Here is a 23,212-nt window from a genome sequence, read left to right as displayed (position 1 = left end):
TATTCCACAAGATGACGTTAATCAATATTCATTATTGGTTTTCTATTAAAGATAAGTGATATATAAACATATCCAATTATTAAAGAGAAGTGAGATATATCATATAACTAACTATCAGATAATAACGAAAGTACGAAACATATTTTTTATTTATTTTTAAAAAAGCTGAAGTTTTAAGACAAGACAATCAAATGTACCCGTTTTGTTAGCTGGCAGCTAAAATATTTTAAGAGTTACAGTGAGAGAGGAAGGGAAATTTCCTAGGCAGTCATTACGTGGCAACCATCTTCAAACTGAATTCCATAACTACCATAATAAAAGGAGGATAACGTAACGTAATTCTGTTAGCAACTCAAACTTGAACTCATCGTCATCCATGGAAGAAGTAATGGGATATCTCCCATTGAAGAAATAATTTTTTTTATTTTAAATTGAACAACCCTCAATTTTAGGTATTACAAGTTTACAACACATTCACATTACATACTTACCCACACAACATTTAAAAGTTCATATTCAATACTTGGTGCATTCACTAAAATTTGAACCCGAATGTAGCATATTAAAAAGCATATGGTTTAACCAATTGAGTTAGGTCTTAGCTACATTGAAGAAGTAATTGAAGACTAATATCTACACCTAAAAGGCTTTTCCCTTTTGGACAAGGCTATAGGCTGGGGAAGCCCAACCCAACCCAAAAAGAAGCGCTTAATACAGAGAAGGCAGAACAAAATAAAGTTCCTCTCTATACCAAAAAATAAATAAATAAACTTCCTATCTGTAAACCAAAAACAAAACCTCCTACCAAAAACTCCAAATCATAAATGGCATCTTCTTCCTTCTCTGGCTAACGCTATCTTTGGGCCATGATTTGTAAACCAATGATTTTGAGCCTTTTTTGGAAAAATGTATGGGGCCATAATGACGTATATTTGAGCCACGATATTCTAAGCAGGGTCGTCAGTCCAAAGTTTGAGGACATAACAATAACAACAAAGTCAAAACGCAAAGAAATACTCGAGATTATGTCATGCTCTTTGTGTTCGCTTCCAATCTCAGAGAGTAAAAGGAATCACAGGTAAAACTTGGCCATGATTTCGTTGGTGAAGGAGCAATGGAGAACTTTCCTCTTCCTTTTCTCCATCCAATTCTGGAGAATAGGGGATTGCTTTGGACCTTTCCCATTGCTTTTTGTCATTACCAATTAATCAGAGATTTCTTATGTTTCCAAAGACCTAAATCCTATGTAATTAGCAAGAACAGTATATGATTCAGTCTAATCACTTCATATTATTTTATGAGAGATTTGGGAGCTAAATTATTATAAGCAAGTTAAAAGAATATCCCCCAGTATTGGTTCACTGACCACGAATTGAATAATTTCAGCACACGAGTAACACATGGCCTTCGGTTCTCAGAGTGTCACCACACGTGCATTAATCTGCTCACACCCACCCATCCCCATGTCACCATTGATTATCCATTAACCTCAGAAATCGAATAAATTCATAATCCATAAACCCCCCAAAAACCAACACTAAAACACAACCACACACGCGCCATATACCACCTTCACTAACTTAACTCACTTCGCTTCTCCGTTACTTCGAAGAAAGAAAAGTAAAACAATGGTGTCATCATCGTTGTTCAACCCTTCCTTCTCCACTCTCACCCCAAAACCTACTAATCCAACTACCAACAGAAAAAACCGCCTCGCCCCCAACGTAATAGCATGCACCTCATCCACATACGATTCCTCCTCTCCCACCACAAGCACAAACTCTCACCCACCGACGGCGCCGCCGGCAAACCACAGCCGCCGCAACGCCGAAGAGAACATCAAGGACGAGGCACGCCGCCACCGCTCGGCTTCCGGTAGCGACAGCCGAGGCTTCACGGCGAGGTACGTTCCCTTCAACGCGGGATTCGACTCGGCGGAATGGTACTCCCTGGATGATATCGTGTACCGTAGCCGCTCTGGCGGGCTGCTTGACGTTCAACACGACATGGAGGCGCTGTCGAGGTTCGACGGTGCGTACTGGCGCTCTCTGTTCGACTCGCGAGTGGGGAAGACTGCGTGGCCGTACGGCTCCGGCGTATGGAGCAAGAAGGAGTGGGTGCTACCGGAGATCGACCCCGACGACATCGTTAGCGCCTTCGAAGGAAACTCCAACCTCTTCTGGGCCGAACGGTTCGGAAAACAGTACCTCTCCATGAACGACCTTTGGGTCAAGCACTGCGGCATCAGCCACACCGGAAGCTTCAAGGACCTGGGCATGACCGTCCTCGTCAGCCAGGTACAACAAAATTAATTTACTCCCAGTTACACCACATAATTTCTACCCTAACTACCCTAACAGCTTCTCAACAACCTAACTAGTTAAGTTAGCTCCAATTCATTCCAACTGTCAATTACTGAATTCTGCGATGCTGTATTATTATTATTATTATTATTATTATTATTATTATTATTATTATTATTATTATTATTATTATCATCAGGTGAACCGATTGCGCAAGTTGAACCGGACGGTTGTAGGGGTTGGGTGCGCTTCAACAGGTGACACGTCAGCGGCTCTCTCGGCGTACTGCGCGGCGGCGGGGATCCCTTCCATCGTGTTCCTTCCCGCGAACAAGATCTCAACGGCACAACTGGTTCAGCCGATTGCGAACGGCGCGTTGGTTTTGAGCATCGACACCGATTTCGACGGCTGCATGAAGCTGATTCGTGAGATCACTTCAGAGTTACCTATCTACTTGGCGAACTCGCTGAACAGCCTGAGGCTGGAAGGTCAGAAAACCGCGGCTATTGAGATTCTTCAGCAGTTCGATTGGGAGGTTCCCGATTGGGTCATCGTTCCCGGCGGAAACCTAGGGAACATCTACGCCTTCTACAAGGGATTCAAATTGTGCAGGGATTTAGGGCTCGTGGATAGGATCCCGAGGCTCGTTTGCGCTCAAGCCGCGAACGCGAATCCTCTGTACCGGTACTACAAGAGCGGGTGGAAGGAGTTTAAGGCCGTGACCGCGAAATCGACGTTCGCTTCTGCAATACAGATTGGCGATCCGGTTTCTATTGATAGGGCGGTGTTTGCGCTGAGAAATTCGGAGGGGATTGTTGAGGAGGCGAGCGAGGAGGAGCTGATGGATGCCATGGCGCAAGCTGATTCGACGGGTATGTTCATATGTCCGCACACTGGGGTGGCTTTGACGGCTCTGATTAAGCTTCGGAGGAGTGGGGTGATAGGGCCCACTGATCGGACGGTGGTGGTTAGCACTGCCCATGGGTTGAAGTTCACTCAGAGTAAGACTGATTATCATTCTGGTGCTATTCCTGGGATGGGTCGGTTCGCTAACCCACCCGTGACGGTGAATCCGGATTTCGGATCCGTGATGGATGTGCTCAGGGGTTTCTTGAAGAGTGACCGCCTAAACAAGAAGTCACTTTGAAAGAATATGCTTATGCAGTTATGCTTACTGGTAAAAGTAAAACTTCATCATTTGTGCTCGTTTGCTCAAGAGGTGTGTGTTGATGGAAAAGTTTTGTAATTATTTTTTTTTTGGAGATAGGTTGTGAGTTTTGTACAAATTTGCTCATTTATTTGAGGGTTTAACTAACCAAGTTAAGTTACTACAGTTAAGTTACTTGTCTGTTTAAATAAGTGTCGGATGTTTGTATGCAATAACTTATTGGTCGATAACAAATCTTTAAAGAAAACTCCGATGTAGTTATTAATCTATCGAACTAAGAGAGATTATAAAAAAAAAATTGAAGATTTAACCAGATAATCAATCAATTTCTGAATTCTGAATATCATTATTGACTTTTGTCATATTCATGATATATATGTAAACACAAATTGTGCCTAACAAGTGAAAAATAAGAGAAGTACTAACTGAAGTGAACGAACTTATTATGTAAACGTATCAATTGCTGATTTCTCCCATGTAAACGATAGATTTTTTTATGTTTTATTTTGAGTATATATGGTGATATTGGGAGAGTTTTGAAGCTATTTTGGTTACTTTTAGCGGACACTGAAAATTTGCAAGCACGTAAGTCTTTTGGTGTAATTATCAAAGAGAAATTTGAGGTAGTATAGCTGAAATATATATTGTTTTGGAATGTTTTTTAAAACTATTATTACTACTAATCGAGTTTAAGAGTAGGTAAAAAGAACCAGTTTCAATGATTATTTTAGATTCTTAAAAAATTCTATAGAAGATATTATAAAGATGATAATAATTTCTCATCGATTAACAAAATACCTAATAACTCATTTTATGAGTTTAATGGCTACATTATAATTATTATTATTATTCTCTCAAAAGAGGAGGTTATCAAATTGATTATATATTTATCTAAAGGAATGTGACTCAACTTATAATACTACACTAAAATATCAAACAACTAATGAAAAAAGAACTTATTCTTTTAGAATAACTAAACCTAAAAGTAATTTATACCTTTATAATGGCGTAAATAAAAAGATTCATAATATTATAAGAAAATTTTCAAGTGTACTGTTATACCGGTGTTTCAGTTATTTTTAATCGTTGATCTTAATTATAAAAAATATATATAATATATATAATTAAGATCAACGGTTAAAAATCACTGATACACCCATATGACAGTATATTTGAAAATCTTCATATAACTCTGATATAGTCACACAAAAAAAAAAAACTCCTATATGACTTCTAACTTAATATTTGAGCGCTAAAAAAGACTCTAAATTATAAGTAAACTATTGGATAACATGTAATAATGCTGGTTAAAGTAAACTATTTCCCATGTGCTTTGTTTCCTACATTTTTCCCCGACAAAGAATGGATTTTTATATCCATGTTTTCCACGTTTTCGCTAGTTCTTAATCTATTCCATATGATAGGAAACGTTGACCATTTAGGTGATAATAGTTTTACAACTCCATCCTAGCTACTTACAACTCATCAGGATAAAAGTAGCTGTAGAGCAAGATAGCAAACATTTAAAAATACACTAAAGATGATTGAAAAGTCTGTTAAAAAGTTATAAATAAAAGATAGTTAAGTCTAAAGAATAATAATAACTGAAAAGAATAGTAGAATGAATAAGGAATACGATTTTTTTTTTTTGTAAAATATACTCAAATTTATTTAATATTTACATTTGTATAATAATTTTTTAATTTATGTTTTTTATTTACACAATCTATGTTTTTTTTTTTGTTCACGGTATCTCCTAACCCAACAAATTAAGAATTAATCCGTCGCGAATCGGAGTTTTATTTAAGGCTCTGTCATTGACCAATGAATCACTGCATGTACAACGCAGGATTCGAATCTCCGACACTTATTTAAGTAGAACCAACCCGAATTGGTTCAATCTATATTGTATAATAAAATGCTCACTTAAATGGGCTAACGGCACATTATTGTCCAAACACGGAGCATGGGATATTTTTCAATCCTCTAGCCCAAGAAAAAATGTTCACCTTCTAAGTTCCGGGAGAATAAAAAAAAAAATTTGGTGGGGAAAAATGTTGTTTTTGCGGCGGTTTTGACAGTACAGAACAGCAGAAGGGACGGGGTCGTTAGATCAAAACTCAAAAAGTAAATACTAACAGTAAAAGAAAACCCTAGCCGTTCCCCCACTAAACCCCGGAACCTCGATTTCGGTTAAGGTTGCACAACCGAACCATCGTTCTCTGTTCAGGAATTTTTAGCTTTAGCAGCAACCTTCGTTGGGAGAACGATATGGTTTGGTTTCAATGCGAGGACTGCGGCGACAACCTCAAGAAGCCCAAGTTGGCTGGTCACTTCCGAAGCTGCTCCGCTTACAGGGTAATCTTACTCACACTTCTATGATTTCATTCAATTTCACATTTACTTCTTTCTTTCTTTTTCATTTACGGTTCATTCATTCATATTCTGCAGTTATCATGCATTGACTGTGGTGAAACTTTTGGCCAAGACACCGTTCAGAACCACACTCAGTGTATGACCGAAGCGGTGCGTCTCTCTTTAGTGCATTTTGAATGAGGTGTAAACTCAGGTGCAGTCAACTTCACGTGAAGTTGATACCTGAGAGCCGTCAGATGATTTGACTAAGTTTTTATCTAACGGCTTTTAAATATCAACTTCTCATTAAGTCGACTTCACCTGAGTTTTCACCTTTGAAATGATCCTATGTTCTGTTAATTAATGAACTATGAGTATGGCAATCTGATATTCTCTGCCTGCTTGATTTATTTGCAGGAAAAGTATGGTCCAAAGGGGCAAGTCAAGAATGGTGCACCTGCAAAGCCTAACAAGGATGGCAACAAGCAAAAGCCTGATGTTGATATCAATGTCGGTTTGTCCGAACGCCCTCCATGGTTTTGTAGGTATATATACACCATTTCAGTACTTTCTAATATTATTGCAGTTGCTCATTGGCGCTTGTTGCACATTATAGAGTGAAACTTAATGAATATGCTTCCTAGTATTTGTTAAAACAGCTTATTCTCTGGTTAAGAAACTTAAAAATTATGTTAAAAAGTGCTATAAACTTAGATTTTTTGTTTGCCTTATTGTTTTGTCCAACTCATTTGAGTATTTGGTTGTGACTTGGCAGTCTTTGCAATACACAAGCTACCAGCAAGCAAACACTTCTTCTCCATGCCGATGGGAAGAAACATCGGGCAAAAGCCCGAGCATACCATGCTTCTAAGCAACCACCGCCCCAGACAGACAAATCTGCACCTGATGCTAAGATTGTGTCGGAGGCTGCTCCTAATGAGGCTACAGACGGCAAAAATGCAGAGCAGCCAAAATTAGAAGAGTCTTCTAAACAAGATAATTTGAAATCAGGGGACAAAATTTCTTCAGCAAAAAAGAGGAAACTTGAAGCGTCGGAGGGTGATCTTATTAAAAAATGCAGGAATGACATTTCTGTTGACACTGGAAATGGAGAAGTTATTCAGGGTGAAGAAGCAGAAGGGAAAGTAGAATCTGCTGTCAAAAATAAAATTAAGTGGAAGAAGTTTATCAAATCAGCTCTGAAATCTGTATGTTCTTTTAACGTTGAAATGACATACTTTCTTGTTTTGTGCTTCATTTACCTGTCTTATACTGATCCTATTTGTATATTTTGGGCATGAGATGATCATATAGATATGATGACTTTAAGATTGGACCTAACTAGAGCTTCTACCATGGGCTGTAATGAGCTTGCTCAGGTTTTGCATTTTGTAATCTTGTGGTGTAAATCTAATTTCTTTTTCTATGGCACTTAAATGTGCTTGTGTTTATTTATTTGTGACAGCAACCTGATGGAACTTTGAAGATGAAGAAACTGAAAAAAGTTGTCCTTAAGGCACTGCAGGAATCTGGCGTCGTAGTGGATGAAACTGAGTTCAGTGAGGCACTTCAGCAGAAAGTAAGTTCATCCACTTGATCGTGTTTCCGTTAATTTGTGTTAAAATGAGATATTAATATGGAGTTCCTCATGAAAATTGTGTGCTTACAGATAAACTCCAGCTCTAGATTTGCTGTTGAGGGCAAGTATGTGCAATTGGTGGCCAAAGACTGAATGCATCAACTTATGATTGAGTCCTAGGAGTTTTTCGAGAATCTCTTGCTGCTGGTTCCTTTATGTTTCAAAACATATGGACTGTCGAAGAGAAGTGAAACTTGTATTCATCCCCTCTTCGCCCACATTTTTGTCCTTCCTGAAAAGAATTGTGAGAAGATTCACTATTGTTTTGCTCAGATGTTCAAGATACAGATTTTTGTTTGGACTTTAGCAAATAGATACAGAATTTGCAGGATATGCATGTTCTTGATTGTGTGACTTAATGTGAAGATATTCTATTTAATTTTAGGCAAGTTTCAGTCAAGTGATTGTATTAAACACAGCTCTATTATTGCTAGCATCTTGAAGTTCTGTTAGGTAGTGTTAGGTAGTGTTTGTTTTGAGGTACTGAGACAGAGACTGAGACTCAGTATCATGTTTGTTGGTTCAGAGATTGGTACTAAAATTTTTGTCTCTGTCCCTAAAATTTCAGTATTTCAGTACCTCCAAAAAGTAGGGACACAGGAGACTAAAATTTTTAGAAATGGAAACTAAAACTTTAATAACATTTTATACCTAAAATATTCTCATTTCAATTAATTAATTCTAATTTTATCTTTTGTACAAATTAAATTAGAGTTTTATTCCTGCTTCAATTTCTGTCTCCCACTTTACACCAAACCAGAATACTGAGATTTATTTCAATCTCCGTCTTTTAATCTCTGTCTCTCAATCTCAATCTTTCTGTCTCTATCTCTCCACCAAACACTACCTAAGAGGCTGAGTATGTTTAATCCATTCCATGTCTCACAAATAAGAAGGAACTTCCTTCACCTCCTTTCCAAACAACATGCCATGTTGGTTTCACGTTTTGAAGCTATCACACTAACGGTGCAGGAGAATCAATCTTGTTTTCTACCATGGTATTCTTTTTTATCAATGAAAGCTTCCATGTTTTCTTCACCTCACACACTTTCTTTGGTTTCATGAGGATGATACCCGGAAATACCCTTCGTCTTTACATTAGTAGCAATGCACATCAACAAAATTTATTGCACAGTATAACATATACAACAATTTCAGTATCCCATGTGTTACATATATATAAAAAAAAATTACTAGTAAAAGTTATAGGCAATTCATAAACACTCGTCACATTTCATGTGAGTATACAGCAATTCACAAAATCATTAAGTCTCAGCTTGCATAGCTGAATGAATTCTTGCAGTGAATTACTTCACCAACGAGATGCAATCCTTTCTTTTTACATCTATCTATTTTGAAGTTCTCATATACAAATGTCCAATAGTTTAAGATAGACCATCCGGAATTGCTTCTATAATTTATTTGTATTTGCTTCTCAAATTTCATCTTTGCACTTAATTTACACCTGGAAGCTGGAAGAACCACCATCTTAACATAAGAATGACTGCTATTATCAGCGATGCCACGGTGCATACTAATGCCTGCAAAGTCAACCACCACGCCAATTTTAGAAAGGGTAATGCTAGGTAGACAAAAAAACAGCCAGAACTTGTCTTATTTAGCATTAATTAATTGTCGCAACAATTAATGAATGCTAAATAAGGTAAGTTATGACTGTTTTTGGCTGATTTTCTTTGGTTACCAAACATTTCCATTTTAGAAAACGGTTAAGCAAATTCAAATACAATAATACACGATATCTGCATGAATGAGCAAACAAACAGGTAGGAATAGGTAGAGAGATTACAGCAATTGCAGAAGCTCCAAGACCTGCCCTTTCCCTAGGATCCTTCTTATAGTGATTTCCAAAATAGAGGATTGTCGCGTAAAACCACATCGGTGGGCATAGGAATCCGAAAAGGAATCTGCAACATAACAAACGACGCCATGAGACAAGATCAATAAATCAGCAAAGACAGTTGATAGCATTACTTACGAGAACCATCCAACTCCACATCCGAAAAATGGAAGTGGTTTATCATAAAGTCCGGTTTGGTAGTCCTCTGTATCTCTAATTAACGAATACTTTCCCTTTCCATGGCCTGCAGCATCTATTGCTTGTCCTGCCATGAACATAGAGTTGCCATGATTTTAGGCAAAAGAAGCATTGATTTGCAGCATAAAGTTCATAAAACTCTGTTTCAAGGAAATTGGGGGCCTGAGGTTGAATCCAAAGCACAATGGGTATATGAAGGGCTTTGTCTAGGCCAGTAGAATTGAAATAGTAATTATGTGCCACTGGAAAACGCCATTTTGAACAGAGAATGTTGCTGTCAACAATTATTACACACAGGAACTAATTCTTTGTGTCTATGATATAACAGATGCAAAGGAAAATATAGGTAGCATTAACTACCAAATTTGTTTCATTTTCAACAGTTAGAAGTAATATGGTAGGATAACTTCTGCAGTAATGTATGTCCCTTGCTGGCTTGCTGCACTCATATACTTAAATAAAAAAATGAATAAAAATGACTGGCATCCAATGGAGCCATCAGCATGCTAATTTGCTTTCCAACAAAACAAAAAATCCAATTTTATATAGAGGTTCAATTATGGTAAATGGCAAGAGTAAATTATACTACATAAAAACTTGGAAAGAAATGGTGAAGCCATTAGAAACAGACTTTTCTTTACAAGGTATATTGACATATCTTTAATATTGGTACCTCTAAATATTGAATAATTTCTCGCAGATGGCCTCAAAAGCTTATCCGAGACAGATCTCACTAATTCCACATTGTTTTTCAAATCAACTGTCTCTTGCATCCTAGCATCTGAAACACCAAATGAAATCCATGGGAAGTAAGTGCATTGAGCTGATAGTCTCTTCTTGAGGTCCAAATTGCCCTATTTATATCAGGAATGCAGTTCTATCTCATAGTTTGAAGTCTCCAAACATATCAACTTTCAAGTTATAGGTGACAAAACTTGTTCTTATGAGAATACACATCTTCATATACAAATTTGTTAGATGAAGGATTTCTTCTGAATTTAAAACGTGTGCCACCCAACAAACAAAAATTCAATTCATATTATCTGATTAAATTCTAGAACTGCTTATATTAGAAAATTCATTTCTCTGTTTGAAAAAGGATATATAAGATATGACAGGATGTTGCAAATATTGGAAAGATGAAACATATACTTAAAGCACAATTTCTAATAAGCATATGCAGTTGTATTTATATTCATAGTATATCAACAATAATGTTTCAGTACCTTTATCCATGGGTAGTGTAGTTAAGTTCACACTCTCAGTCCCTCCAGCTGTTTACTCAAACTACCTGTTTTCGCGAAAATACAACATGCTAAGATAAAATCATGATTTGTCTGAGACTAGAATGTCTCTGTTTAGAACCAGATAATTGAATAGCAAATGTAGCTCATGCAAGGTATATGCTAAATGTATTTGAGGACTTTGGATCTCAGAAGTACTAGATTCAACAAATATGCATGTGCAGCAATTCAAGAACTTGACTCCTAAGCATCCCATATTCTGCAAAATTTCTGATGTTTCATATGAACCATATGTTTATACCATTGCAAAACATGTTAAATACATTAATCTTTTCAGATTTTCCGTTGTTCCAAGGAACCACAAAATTCTTCTTCCACATCTGAACTATAACATATTACAAAAAAACCACCTATGCTCTTTGGTTTGGTTTGGTTAGAAGCAGTAGCAATTACATTAAGTATGAGATTTAGGCATTTGAAGCAGCTACACTATTCACTATCCTCCTCAAAAACCACAAGCTTGTTATTTAAGATACTAATCATGCATTGTATAACAAAGGATATTGTTTATCAAAGCTGGAAAGTTTCAGCATACAGCTGGTAATAACATCTCCCAAATCCAAATTTAGAATTTTCAGGTCACATAAATAATCAAAAAGAATTCTATCACACATGCATCTTTGTCTTTGATTTGACAATACATGTAATAACATACCAAAATAAGTAATGAGCAGACATAAAAATCTGAATCTACAGAAATCATCAACAAAGAAAAGTCTTACATAGTTACACATGTAAAATTTTAATAATAATTTCAAAAAAAATTTCTGCATCAGAAGGAAAAATTGGAAAAACCCATCAGAAAAAGGTAACAGAGAATTAAAGCATTAAACAACAACAGGAAATTGGAAAGGGAAAAGATTAAAGAGACACTGGCCTTCGATGGAGGAAGAAGGAGTCTTACTTGTTGAAAATATCTAAGAAAAAGAGAGGAACTTTGCGTTATTCAACATAAAAAGCAATTGCTGCTTCCTCTACAATTCATCTGTTTATGGATCAAAGAGACCCTCTTTCAAGATTAACTATTGAAAGCTCAACAGAATTGACTTGAGTTCTTCTCTGTCCTATTTTGAGTTAATACTTAATATGAATATGGAAATTAATAAAAAAACTAAAACAAGAAAAAAAGGTCACTTTATAAACAGGAAACTAATATTTACTTTAATTTTTTTTTTCTCCAATTGATCGAGTTGATCTTCAGTTTTTTACGTAGATTCCTTGGGTGCTTCAGGCCTGGTTTGGTAGCTTGTTAAAGCTGGTATTTGAAAAAAAATATTTTTTTAAAAAAAAATTATAATTGTTATATTTTATAAATTGTAATAAAAGTAATTTTTGATAGGTGTAAATTATATTGATTGTATTCAATAAAATTTGCATAATTTAAAATAATTTTAATAAGAGTGAATACTACATTTGACCTCTAATCCTTTTTTTTTTGGACAGATTAATTTCTGTACAAAAAAAAATAACATTGACTTTTTTGACACAGAGATTTCGTTGTCCTTTTGAAGTAATTATCAGGGATCAGATTGAGTTTTTTTTTATCAAGGACCTCATTGTTTTTTGAGGTAATTGTCAGAGACTATTTTAAATTTTTCTCTATTAATAATCATAATATAATAAAAAAATTGATATATATTATTAAATTTTATTATTTTAATAAATAGTAGTGCTAGTAGTTGTGAATTTTATTTTTCATCTTCGTCCTTTCGGGAAGTATTTAATTGAAAAATCTTGTATAGTTTTGTTTTATTGTATATTTTATTTGGATAAATTTGTATAAAAGTTGGTGACAAGTAACATAAAAAAAAAATTATAAAGTAAGGGTTTCTTTTTAAAAGGTAATAATATATAACTGAAAAACACTAAAAAATAAACAAATTTTATTATTTTTGATCAGTAATTAATTAATAATATTTAAAAATATGAATTAAAGATATATTATTAAATTGTTAAATTAAAAAAATCAAATTAATAACTAAAAATATTGATAAAAATAATAAATTTCTTGAACTTTTTCTTATATATAGTTTGTTTTTCCGAAGGAAAAAAGTGACCGACTCAACATGATATTCCACCTAAATATTGAGATATGATAAAAAAAATAAATAAATAAATAATAAGTACTAACTCTACTTTTTTTTTTTTCTGGTGACTCTAACTCTACTTTATTTATCAGTTAGTCTTTTCATTCATTTATCAATATAATATATTATGATTGTGGGATTTTTATCATCTAATAAAAGTTAATCTGGTTACGTTACCAAAAGCATTTCTACTAATTTCTGTTAACTCTTATTTATAATTGTATTTAATAAAAATATTTTTGTGAATGTGTCTAATAAAAATATCTTTTTTATAATTAAGTTTAATAAAAATATCTTTATAAATATATTTTTTAAATATATTTCTTTATACATATATTTAAAATATAATAATTAATTATTATTAATAATAAGTTAGCAGATAATCTATTAGTATCCTATACTTTTCCAATAAAAGCACGCATTTTGACACAAAGGGAGTGGTGACACAAGATACAAAACTGGTGTACATAATTTTCAATTTGGGATGATCACTACAACATACATTATGCGAAATAAAATAAATCAAATACTCCCCTATATAAATGTCCACATCTTCATTAAAGATTTCATGATTTAAAGTAGGTAGGTGAGGCAGGGCCTGCTTAATTTATAAATCAATCCAGGCAATATAATAGGATTATAGGAGGATAACTCCATTCATCAAAAGAAGCAGTTGCCTTTCTCTTTATCATTAGTAATATTATTTACTGAACATTTTCTCCCTGAAGCATCTAAAAATAAAGTAGCTTGGAATTAAACCATATAAATGGTTGAGGTGTTAAATTGATGGTTGCATGCTGAGTGGGCTTAAACCTTATATCGTGGCACTTGCAGACAAAGGAGACTTAAGAGTTTGAATAGTCAGATATGGCAACTCTTGACTTACTAAATCAACTTCACAGCTACAATTGTTGAGTTATCTTATCTTAATTCTTTATGTAAAAATTGGGCATTAGTTATCCATCTGCCACAATGCATTGCTTGTAAACAAAGACAAGTAGAAAATTCTGATGTAAACCAAAAACTGCAAGAGTCTTGGGCAAGTATAAAATCAATTTGGTAAATTATATGGTAAAGATATAAGTTTACATATTTTTCTTTTTATGGGATGAAAAAGAGATTGAAAAAGTTAGGACTTACATTTTGAACAATAATAAAATAATAAAAAATAACTATAAAAAGAATTTATATTCTCTCTATACAACTTTAATTTGTATAGTAAAACGTCCCATTCAATTTTAGTTTTTACCAACATAAAAAAGAAGAAAATTTCACCTTATAACCACTATACAGTGTCTACATATATACACAGATGTATGATTTAGGGAATTCTTGTAATATATTGGATCAGATTAAAAAGAGATGGTTGCTTATCAGTCACTCAACCAAAAGTATTCCAAATCAAAATATCTCATTTTTAAGTAGGAAATTAACTAATACTAATAAAAAAAAACTAAACAATTTCTTTTTCAAAGATTAAATTGTTTTCATATGACTTTAAAGATTTTGAGATTTAAGTTGTGGAATCAACTACAAATATAATTATTAGATTAAACTGACTATATTACATCCATTTAAGTTCAGTCCTTTCCCAAATCCTAAGTTAAGGTGAAATGTTTGTACAATGGATTTTTTTTTAAATCTTTTTCAGGTGAAGAATCAAGGAATCTTATTTTTTATGGAAAAATAGGAGATAATACTTAATTTGGTCCCTGAACTTACACGCGAGTCTCAATTTAGTTCTTAAAGTTTCAATTGTCTCTATTTAGTCCTCAAACTTTGTGAACATAACTCATATTAGTCCTTGAAACAATTTTCAACGTACAAACTTTAACGGAAGACTGTCGTGAACAACCGGATGCCACACTAAACCTTGTAAAATGATGTCATTTTAGTTTTGACACTCAAATAACCCAAAAACAACATCGTAAATGGTGTTTATTAAAATTTTACTTAACAAAATAAGTGATATGACACCGTTTTTGAGCTATTTAAATGCCAAAACTAAAACTACATTATTTTACAAGTTTTAACGTGACATCTGATAGTCTATAATAGCGCTCCATTAACGTTTTTATACTAAAAATCGTCTCAGGGACTAATATGAAGCACGTTTATAAATTTTGGGGACTAAATAGAGGCAATTGAAACCTCAAGAACTAAATTAAGACTTGTGTGTAAGTTCAGGACCAAATTGAGTATTAACTCGGAAAAAGTAGATAGATATGGTGAACTCAGGGTTAAATAAATTCTTGGCAATGCAAATAGCAACTCCGTTGTAGTCTAGGTGGTTAGGATACTCGGCTCTCACCCGAGAGACCCGGGTTCAAGTCCCGGCAACGGAAAATAATTTTTGGGTCATAGTATGGGCCAGTTCAACTAATTAAAATACATCTATCTAAAGTTCTGATACTGTGGCCCAAATAGGCCCAATTATCTGAGCCCATTATGGATTTGCGGTGACTGCTGAGTTGTGTGGGATCGCTCTGGAACGTTGACACGACAGCTACCTCACTCACTCTCGTGTCTTGAATCTTCTTTCTCCTTGTGTGTGTTCGTGGCACCCTCTCGCGCTTTCTGCAACTTCGTTAACCTGTATTAATTGAATGCAACACGAAGCAACGGAGATAGATTTTGTTTTACTGATAACTGAAAATGGGTGAAGCTGCTGAAGCTACCACTCTCTATCATCATCATCGTAATCGTAATCATGAGAGTGAGTACGATCGCAATCAACGACTTGAAGTTGACCTATACCCTTTGAGCAATTACTACTTTGGCGCCAAACACTCTATTCCTTTCAAGGATGAAACCCTAGCTGATCGCTTTTCCAGGATGAAATCCAAGTTCGTTCTTTTTCCTTAATCTAAGTTCTGTTTTCTCTGATTTTACAATTTCACTTGTGTTCTAGCTTTGTTCCTTCCTTCTTCGGTCTAACTCTCTTTTAATTTTGCACCTTAGCTATGCTGCTCGTGGAATCCGTAATTGCGTGGAAGCTGTCATTCTGGTGGGTTGTTTCTCTTGTTCCTTCACCCTTCATGGTTTTTCTTTCACAGTTTTTTTTTTTTTTATTAATAAAATACCTTGATAATTTTGTTCACTTGATTGAGTAGTTCCATGGAAGTGTTACCTAAAAGATTAGTAATTCATGATTGGAGGAAAAATGTTGTGCTTTATATGTTGTTTTTGGAAAACAAGTTTATATTAGTAATATGGTATATATGATTGAGCTCATGCTATATTATTTCCTTTCTCTGAAATTTTTCGGTTACATGTTAATTTTTACTTGAATTTTGGGAGGAAAGCATGGAAGGCTGAAATTGACTTGAATTTTCTTTGAGTAATATTCATATTTGTTATTGGTTATTTGCATTCGTTGTCCCTGAAGTGCTGGATAACAGTCCATGTTCTATGCCATTGATACAAGCAATATGTTTGTGTGCTGACAGAATGTAAATGTTCTTGGAACAGGTTGAGTTGTTCAAACATCCACATTTGCTGCTGTTGCAAGTCAAGAATTCCTTCTTTAAACTACCTGGTGGTCGCTTAAGACCAGGTGAATCAGGTATCGTAGGAAGCCTCAAAAGCTCGAAATGGGAGGCTAAGTTATTGTTTGATAATATTTTCCTACCTGCATTTCTAACAAGCAAGATTCTATGAATTTCCAGATATTGATGGATTGAGGCGTAAGCTGGTAAGGAAGCTATCTGTTAATGAAGATGACAATGGGACTGAATGGGAGGTATTAAACTCGTTATTTTTCAATTGTCACCATATACCTACCTCACTACTATATATAGTTCATCATATGAATTGTGCTATACTTGATTTAGGTGGGTGAGTGCCTTGGAATGTGGTGGAGAGCTGAATTCGAAACATTATTGTATCCCTACCTGCCACCTAATGTGAGAAAACCTAAGGTATGTAATCATTCAAATGGCTTTGCTTATGTAGTTGAGGATGCCCTTATAGTCTTGTTTATGGTTTTGTGGTGAAGGAGTGTACGAAACTTTTTCTTGTGAAGCTGCCGGAGAGTCGAAAATTCATTGTGCCAAAGAACCTAAAGTTGCTTGCAGTTCCATTGTGCCAAATTCATGAAAACCAAAAGGTATGGATTTCCAAATTCATGAAAATCAGAAGGTATGGATTTCCATTGGACCCGGAAAGTATTTAGGTCACAGGCTATATGATGCTTGAATTGATTCACATTGTTGTATATTAGGGAATTAAAACCATGTTAGAATCATTTGAGGATAATATAAACTATAGAAGTTCCTTATGCTCATTTTTTGGTGACTGAAGTTATGACTTAACACAGTGGTGCTATGTTTTCCTGAATGCCTTTATTTTTGCATTTTGCAGAGATATGGGCAAGTGATATCAGCGGTCCCTCAGCTGCTTTCAAAGTTCTCCTTCAACATGATTGAATCCTAAGTCATTGGCATGATGCAACCTTCGGTAGCTGAACATGGCCTTGACGACTTGTACATATATATATATATATATATATATATATATATATATATATAGAGAGAGAGAGAGAGAGAGAGAGAGAGAGAGAGAGAGTGTATACAAGAGTGATAGTGATGATGAAAACTTGAAATTAGATATGTGTATGTTATTTCAATGGTTGGTTTGAAAATTTTCCATTGAGTACTTACCACCTTCCTTTTCTTTTGGGGTTTTTTTTGTTTTTTTCTTTTTCAATAATACACGTACATACCCCCTCATACACTAGACGCACATGATTTTTAGCCTTTGCTTCATGGGAGTTGTCTGTAAGTGTGAAATAGCAACTCCAAATGAGTGATTCATTCAGCTACACTCCTCTCACTCACTCACTCTCATTCTCTCTTCTTCTCAAATCATGACAAGACAAATATTTGCCAGACATTCCTTTGATTTCAACCACAACCGGGCCTAAGTTTTTTGTAATGTGAACTTGTGAAAAAACACAGTTAAATCTTTCAGTAGCTACTACTTCTGTATTATTATGTCCATCTCCCACCGGACAACTGAACAACCAGAATTTTAAAGCCAAAGCCTATCATTTTTAAAGTTTAAGCACTACAAAAAAACAAACCATACAATATTGCAAATCACACGGGAACTGAAAGCAGCAACTGTATGATTTATTGCATGTAAATTGAGCTTAGTCAGCAATATAAAACTTGTTTGCACAAATTGCAGCCACTATAGTTTTAATATATTAACCTAACGAATGAATAATAAAGGGGGATTATCGATAACAAAAAAGGGTTGAAGTACCTAAGTTCATGTTGTTCACCAATAATCACGGCAAGAGCATAGCCCGTCTTTAAAATGATGGAACCTTTTAGCATCTCTAATGATGAGTTCTCTTCCAACAATCTTAGAAATAATCTTCAGTGCAGTATGACAATCCCCACAAACTCGAAGGTTCTTAATTACCCTGATAGGAGAGCGAGCAGAGCTGCTAAGGAGACCATAAGCAACAGCAAGTCTCTCACTATGGGCAAGCAGAGCTTCTTCTTTTCCTTCTTGGTCTATGTCATGCAACACAAACTTTGTCTCTGGAATATAGCCAGCTTCTTTCATCTGCGACTTCATACTTCTAAGCAAGGCATATATTTTATCATTTTCAGGATGAGAAGTATCTCCGGCTCTATATTCATGGACTCGGCTCCTTACTTCCAGTAGATTTTTGCTTGCTAGTTTCCTGTCTTTCTCTTTTGTCAAGTCTGAGGCTTTGACAGGTACAAGGCCAGCCTTGGATTGCTCAATTAAGCGCGAAGGATCTAGTTGCTCAACTAACTCAGCACAACGATACCCCAGCTCAGTGTTTCCGTGAGCTCTACAGAGATTCATCATAGTCTCCCATACATCAACACTTGGCTCCATTGGCATCTTTTCAATGAATTCAAAGGCTTCATCCAGATGCCCAATACTACCAATCATGTCTACTACACTGACAAAATGAGCCATAGATGGTACAATACCAAAATCCTTGCTCATGGATTCAAAGTGTAGCATTCCTTCATCAATATCTCCCAGCATACTGCATGTCAAAAACACCCCGATGAACATCTGACCATCAGGTTTCAGTCCCTTTTCTTTAAATTGAGTGAATAGATCAATGGAATCTTCAGCAAACCCATTCTTAGCAAGCTGTGTTATCATAGTATCCCATGTAGTCAAATTGCGCTCTGGCATATTATTGAACACATTGAGTGCGTCATCCACAGAACCACATTCAAAATACATCTCCAGTATCTTATTATAAGTGCTGACTTGGAGGGGTGACAGATATTGCAAAGCATTTCTGTGTACAATTTTTGCCTCTTCAAGAGACTTGGCCTCTCCACAATGGTGCATTAATTGTAAATATCGTGGCAAATCCACAGGAATATGCAATTTTGCCAACAATTCCAAAACTTCAACTGCTTCCTTCACTTTACCGTCCATGCAGAAACCATCCAGTTCCTCAAGTGTGCCTCTATATGGACTATCATTAGATGCTTCAGCTGATACGCCATCAGGTTTTGCGGAGCCAAATGTTGATCCCTGTACAGTATTCCAGTTTGGAGAATACTGACCATTTTTCGGAGTTTGCTGAAATTGTTCAGTACCCAAGTATCGCTCACTAAACTCATTACTCCCTGAGTAATGATCATTTGGTGACGGATTACGAATATTTGTAGGAAGATTCCCTAAAAGATTTCCCGGAGACTCTGAAAGCCTAGGTGAGCTATGAGCATTTGGATACTGCATCCTTCCTCTGGGTTCTTGTGTCCAATTCTGGTTCCCAGTAAATGCATTTTGATGCATTCCAATTCCCTTTGAATTATCACCACCGACCCCAACTTGCTTCTCTTGCATCCTTGTATTGCTTTGACCATAGTACCCATTGACGCCTCCATTATGTTCAAAGGAATTGTTCTGAACTGAATTCCTAGAGATGCTTATATGACTTTCATTTGCAACCTGACCAGCTCCATAAGAAATTCTACCAGAACTGCCATGATTATTTCCATACGACCCACTAAAATTTCCACCACGAGCAGCTAAATTATTCCCATATTCATTTCGAATTCCCTCTGGATGACCCCAGTTCTGGTTTATGTTCTGCCGATTTCCCGCCGAAGTTCCTCCGATAGAACCATTTGCATTTGCTTGAGCAGAATAATCTGGACTGTGCCTACACACTAGCTGGTTCTGATGTGAACCTGGGTTACTTTGAGTTTCTCTGTAAAACCCAGCATTGTTTTGCATCCGATAACCTAGAGAATCATCTGTTTGGTTACTACCAGAAACCTGAAAATCTGACCTTTCTGCAGCAGTACTAATAGTCCTCAACAAGTTAAGGGTTTTAATAAAATCCGCAGAGTCACCCATACAAGAACCATTCCGGAACTTCAGAAGAGAACTAAATTTAAGTAGTGAGGTTCTATTAGAAGACATTGATGGCATGAGACCGAAAAGAGAATCCAGCTAGTTTGCCAAAAGTGGTGTGTTCTATTAGTAATTTGAAAATCTGAAGAAAGAATGAGTAAAATAAAATGAAAAAATATATATAATCAGTTCATAGAAGATATAACTAAAAAAGAAAAGCAATAATTGCTTATTGATGCAGTAAAGAAATAAAATGATCAAACTCAATATTCATCCTTTGCATAACGGAAACTTACAGTAGAGAGCATAGTTATTAAAACCAAACCAGTAATTGACCTGGTCAAATGACCGGATCACCAGTCACTGGTTCAACTGGTGGGTCACTAATTACCCGGTTGACCCGGTCATAGTTAAATAAAAATAACATTAACATAAAAAATTAAAATTTAAAATACATGTCTTCACAAATATATTAATAACAATCAAATATCAATTCTTAGACATAACTAATAATGCAAAAAGAGATAATAAACTAGTCACTGGTACAAAATACTTTCTCAATTTAAATGAACAAGAGAGAGCAAAAGATAACACAATCAGTAAATCAAATCCGAGAAATGATCAGAAAATCGGCATCTATATCTTCATAGGACAAATTTAAAGCTTGACCAACATTTCCTTCATTTTGATTTGCATCTATATCTACATTTGTATATGTTTCACAAATCAATACCAAGAATAATTCATAATAATACAAACAGAACAATTTAACTAAACAATTTTATTCTGAGTTGCAACATACATGAACTTCATTTTCAACTACAATAATCTTCAGCAGCAAAATATTTAGCTCAAAAGATGATTTACAGCAACAAAATATTTAGCTAGGTGATTATTTCAGCAAGACAACAATAGCTTCAATCTCCAGTGATGATAATCAGTAACAAATTCAAATTATTTTTAGCAACAAAAAATTTAACTAAGTGATTATTCGGCAAGACATCAACAAACTCAACATTCAATCAGTAACAAATTCAATCAGCAATGAACAAATTTAAGTTAAGTGACCTGATATTCTGTAACAAATTCCAGCAGCAGATTCAATTTTCAGCAACAAATTCAACTTTCAGCAACAATATCAGAAGTGCAGAATTACAGCAACAAAATTGAAACTGAAAGAAAGGGTGAATTGGTTGGAACTCACCAAATCGGTTGCGCGAAGGACGATGACGGCGAGGCTCGAAGCAAGAAGACAAACGAAGACCAGCCCACCAGGACCTGCTGCCGGCGACGAGGAGCGCAGGGAAGGCGTGCGTCTGAGTGCGAGACGGTGACGAGACAGAGAGCGACGACGACCGGCCCCGGGACCTGCTGCTGCTGCCGCGGCGACGACAATCGCGGGGAAGGCACGCTAGTTGGTTGCGAAACGGTGACGGTGAGGAAGCTGGTTCCGTTTGGTTCTGCCGCCGGCGAAGCGAGCGCAGGAAGGCGGCGACTGCGCTTGAGACTGTGAGGACACAGAGCGCGACGAGTGGCTGAGTCCAAAACGGTGAGTGCCAGACCGAGAGAGAAGTGAGACACCGGAGACCAGAGTGGCGTGAGACGGTGAGAGAGCTTGAGGGAGAGAGTGGCGAGAAAGAGACCAGAGAAGAAAGATGTTGAGGCTTTAGGGGTGGGTACTGGGTAGTGGCTCATGAAGTATCCATGGGCAACTTTGATTTGGGCTTGGGCTGTGCCTATCTGGGCTTCAACAGTAACTCAAGCCCATATTTAGAAAAGATTTTTAAAAACTTTTATCTTTTCCATGACCAAAAAACACTTTTTTAGTCTTTATGGTATTTTTATCAATAAAAAAATTACACAAGGACCATTAATAAAAAAAAAAAAATCAGATTCACAACGGATTAATTTTTTGTCGGTCGAATTGGAAGATATCGTAAACAACCAAATAAAAAAATACTCCTACAACTGAGGCCTAGTTGAGATAACATATTAACATGCTTTTTAATATGTTGTACTCAAATACAAACTTTGGCATAGTGGATAAGAACCCTTAAAAATACTGGGCATGTGAATACATAGTGTGTGAATTCGTGATATAATATCTAGGATTAAATACTATGTAATAGTTAGCTAAGTAGTCTTCTACTCCATTTAAGCAATTTAGTAAAAGAGCAAACCTATAAAAAATGTTTATGATATGTGTGGTCCTTTTGATCCGTTAAATAATACTGTAACATATTAATTAGAGACATAAATAAATAAGTATATTTTTAGTGAATTGAAAATCTCAAAAGGTCTCTCGTATTGTAATAATGAACTCAGACTAGTCCTAAAGTTGTGTAAGTGACATCACATTGGTCTCTCGATAGACTAAATAGATACTACTCGTATATAGCAACCATCAACTATGTTATACAACAACTACTCAATTGTTCTAAATAGCAGTAAACAGATTTATTATTCATCACACATAACAATAAACAACAATATATTAAGATATTTAACAATAAACAACAGTAAAGAGATTTACTAATCAACAGTTATATCTCATAATCTTTTATTACTACCATTAATTAAGATATCTAGCAATAAACAACAAAAATATCTTTTGCATGTCTGAAATAAAATGCTAACTATATTGTTTGTAATCACCTAAGTCTTGATGCAGCAATTCCAAAAATTATCGCCAATTCTATATGTTTTCGATGGACACAATTGCATAAACAATCACATATGTCTTAACTAATGGCAAAGAGAATTTGACAACCTGTTTTGATTTTAGAATTTTTGAATGATCAATGATATATGATTTTTATTTTTATTTTTATTTTATGTTAATTTTATAAATATACAAATGCTTTAAATGACTAAAGTAACTAATTAGTTTAGTAATTGCTAACTATATACCTAATTTGCTTTAAATGAC

At 35.3% G+C, this 23,212-nt stretch overlaps 5 protein-coding genes and 1 non-coding gene across 10 annotated transcripts; 4 read left to right on the top strand and 2 right to left on the bottom strand.

The window, feature by feature from the left end:
* Positions 1-962: 962 nt before the first annotated feature.
* LOC112723671 (threonine synthase 1, chloroplastic) lies at positions 963-3,641 on the top strand. The gene is made up of 2 exons (XM_025775112.3): positions 963-2,297; positions 2,503-3,641. Exons 1-2 carry the CDS (start codon positions 1,629-1,631, stop codon positions 3,448-3,450), a joined length of 1,617 nt encoding a protein of 538 aa, XP_025630897.1. The 5' UTR covers positions 963-1,628; the 3' UTR covers positions 3,451-3,641.
* Positions 3,642-5,430: 1,789 nt separating this feature from the next.
* On the top strand, positions 5,431-7,865 carry LOC112723670 (uncharacterized). Of its 3 annotated transcripts, none has more exons than XR_003163135.3 (7): positions 5,431-5,829; positions 5,923-5,997; positions 6,244-6,371; positions 6,602-7,034; positions 7,141-7,205; positions 7,292-7,405; positions 7,496-7,865. XR_003163135.3 is itself a non-coding variant. In XM_025775111.3 (6 exons), the coding sequence occupies exons 1-6, from the start codon at positions 5,743-5,745 to the stop codon at positions 7,556-7,558; spliced, it is 900 nt and encodes a 299-aa protein (XP_025630896.1). In that variant the 5' UTR covers positions 5,431-5,742; the 3' UTR covers positions 7,559-7,865. The 3 variants fall into 3 exon arrangements, 1 of the variants encoding a protein (XP_025630896.1); XR_003163134.3 differs by having other exon boundaries at positions 7,129-7,205; positions 7,496-7,519; XM_025775111.3 differs by lacking the exon at positions 7,141-7,205.
* A 708-nt stretch (positions 7,866-8,573) lies between these two features.
* On the bottom strand, positions 8,574-12,045 carry LOC112723669 (uncharacterized). 3 transcript variants are annotated; one of them, XM_025775108.2, is made up of 6 exons: positions 11,730-12,045; positions 10,748-10,812; positions 10,195-10,302; positions 9,462-9,588; positions 9,273-9,390; positions 8,574-9,006 (listed from the first exon to the last, which is right to left on the bottom strand). In XM_025775108.2, the coding sequence occupies exons 2-6, from the start codon at positions 10,755-10,757 to the stop codon at positions 8,920-8,922; spliced, it is 450 nt and encodes a 149-aa protein (XP_025630893.1). In that variant the 5' UTR covers positions 10,758-10,812; positions 11,730-12,045; the 3' UTR covers positions 8,574-8,919. The 3 variants fall into 3 exon arrangements, with proteins under 3 accessions (XP_025630893.1, XP_072064106.1, XP_072064107.1); XM_072208005.1 differs by having other exon boundaries at positions 10,748-10,808; positions 11,699-11,996; XM_072208006.1 differs by having other exon boundaries at positions 10,748-10,836; positions 11,730-11,908.
* A 3,139-nt stretch (positions 12,046-15,184) lies between these two features.
* On the top strand, positions 15,185-15,257 carry TRNAE-CUC (transfer RNA glutamic acid (anticodon CUC)). The gene has a single exon. It is a non-coding gene; the product is annotated as a tRNA-Glu (tRNA).
* A 161-nt stretch (positions 15,258-15,418) lies between these two features.
* On the top strand, positions 15,419-17,568 carry LOC112723668 (pre-mRNA cleavage factor Im 25 kDa subunit 1). Its single transcript, XM_025775107.3, has 7 exons — positions 15,419-15,758; positions 15,874-15,919; positions 16,384-16,477; positions 16,581-16,654; positions 16,746-16,832; positions 16,910-17,020; positions 17,275-17,568. The coding sequence occupies exons 1-7, from the start codon at positions 15,568-15,570 to the stop codon at positions 17,344-17,346; spliced, it is 675 nt and encodes a 224-aa protein (XP_025630892.1). The 5' UTR covers positions 15,419-15,567; the 3' UTR covers positions 17,347-17,568.
* Positions 17,569-18,023: 455 nt separating this feature from the next.
* On the bottom strand, positions 18,024-21,957 carry LOC112723667 (pentatricopeptide repeat-containing protein At4g32450, mitochondrial). Its single transcript, XM_072208004.1, has 2 exons — positions 21,488-21,957; positions 18,024-20,425 (listed from the first exon to the last, which is right to left on the bottom strand). Exon 2 carries the CDS (start codon positions 20,359-20,361, stop codon positions 18,196-18,198), a length of 2,166 nt encoding a protein of 721 aa, XP_072064105.1. The 5' UTR covers positions 20,362-20,425; positions 21,488-21,957; the 3' UTR covers positions 18,024-18,195.
* Between the last annotated feature and the right edge of the window lie 1,255 nt (positions 21,958-23,212).

The sequence above is a fragment of the Arachis hypogaea genome, chromosome 11 (assembly GCF_003086295.3).
Source record: "Arachis hypogaea cultivar Tifrunner chromosome 11, arahy.Tifrunner.gnm2.J5K5, whole genome shotgun sequence".
Taxonomy (NCBI): domain Eukaryota; kingdom Viridiplantae; phylum Streptophyta; class Magnoliopsida; order Fabales; family Fabaceae; genus Arachis; species Arachis hypogaea.
This window is presented reverse-complemented; position numbering and strand designations above follow the sequence as displayed.

What these genes read in the sequence shown, in the direction of transcription:
- LOC112723670 (XM_025775111.3), top strand. Translation starts at nt 5,743, where the DNA reads ATGGTTTGGTTTCAATGCGAGGACTGCGGCGACAACCTCAAGAAGCCC. An exon ending in GAAGCTGCTCCGCTTACAGG is followed by an intron (nt 5,830 to 5,922) that starts GTAATCTTACTC and finishes CATATTCTGCAG; the next exon opens with TTATCATGCATTGACTGTGG. An exon ending in TCAAATCAGCTCTGAAATCT is followed by an intron (nt 7,035 to 7,291) that starts GTATGTTCTTTT and finishes TATTTGTGACAG; the next exon opens with CAACCTGATGGAACTTTGAA.
- LOC112723669 (XM_025775108.2), bottom strand. An exon ending in AAATTATTCAATATTTAGAG is followed by an intron (nt 9,589 to 10,194) that starts GTACCAATATTA and finishes TGTTCATGGCAG; the next exon opens with GACAAGCAATAGATGCTGCA. An exon ending in TTGGAGCTTCTGCAATTGCT is followed by an intron (nt 9,007 to 9,272) that starts GTAATCTCTCTA and finishes TTGACTTTGCAG; the next exon opens with GCATTAGTATGCACCGTGGC.
- LOC112723668 (XM_025775107.3), top strand. Translation starts at nt 15,568, where the DNA reads ATGGGTGAAGCTGCTGAAGCTACCACTCTCTATCATCATCATCGTAAT. An exon ending in CTTAAGACCAGGTGAATCAG is followed by an intron (nt 16,478 to 16,580) that starts GTATCGTAGGAA and finishes ATGAATTTCCAG; the next exon opens with ATATTGATGGATTGAGGCGT. An exon ending in ACAATGGGACTGAATGGGAG is followed by an intron (nt 16,655 to 16,745) that starts GTATTAAACTCG and finishes TACTTGATTTAG; the next exon opens with GTGGGTGAGTGCCTTGGAAT.
- LOC112723671 (XM_025775112.3), top strand. Translation starts at nt 1,629, where the DNA reads ATGGTGTCATCATCGTTGTTCAACCCTTCCTTCTCCACTCTCACCCCA. An exon ending in TGACCGTCCTCGTCAGCCAG is followed by an intron (nt 2,298 to 2,502) that starts GTACAACAAAAT and finishes TATTATCATCAG; the next exon opens with GTGAACCGATTGCGCAAGTT.
- LOC112723667 (XM_072208004.1), bottom strand. Translation starts at nt 20,361, where the DNA reads ATGCCATCAATGTCTTCTAATAGAACCTCACTACTTAAATTTAGTTCT.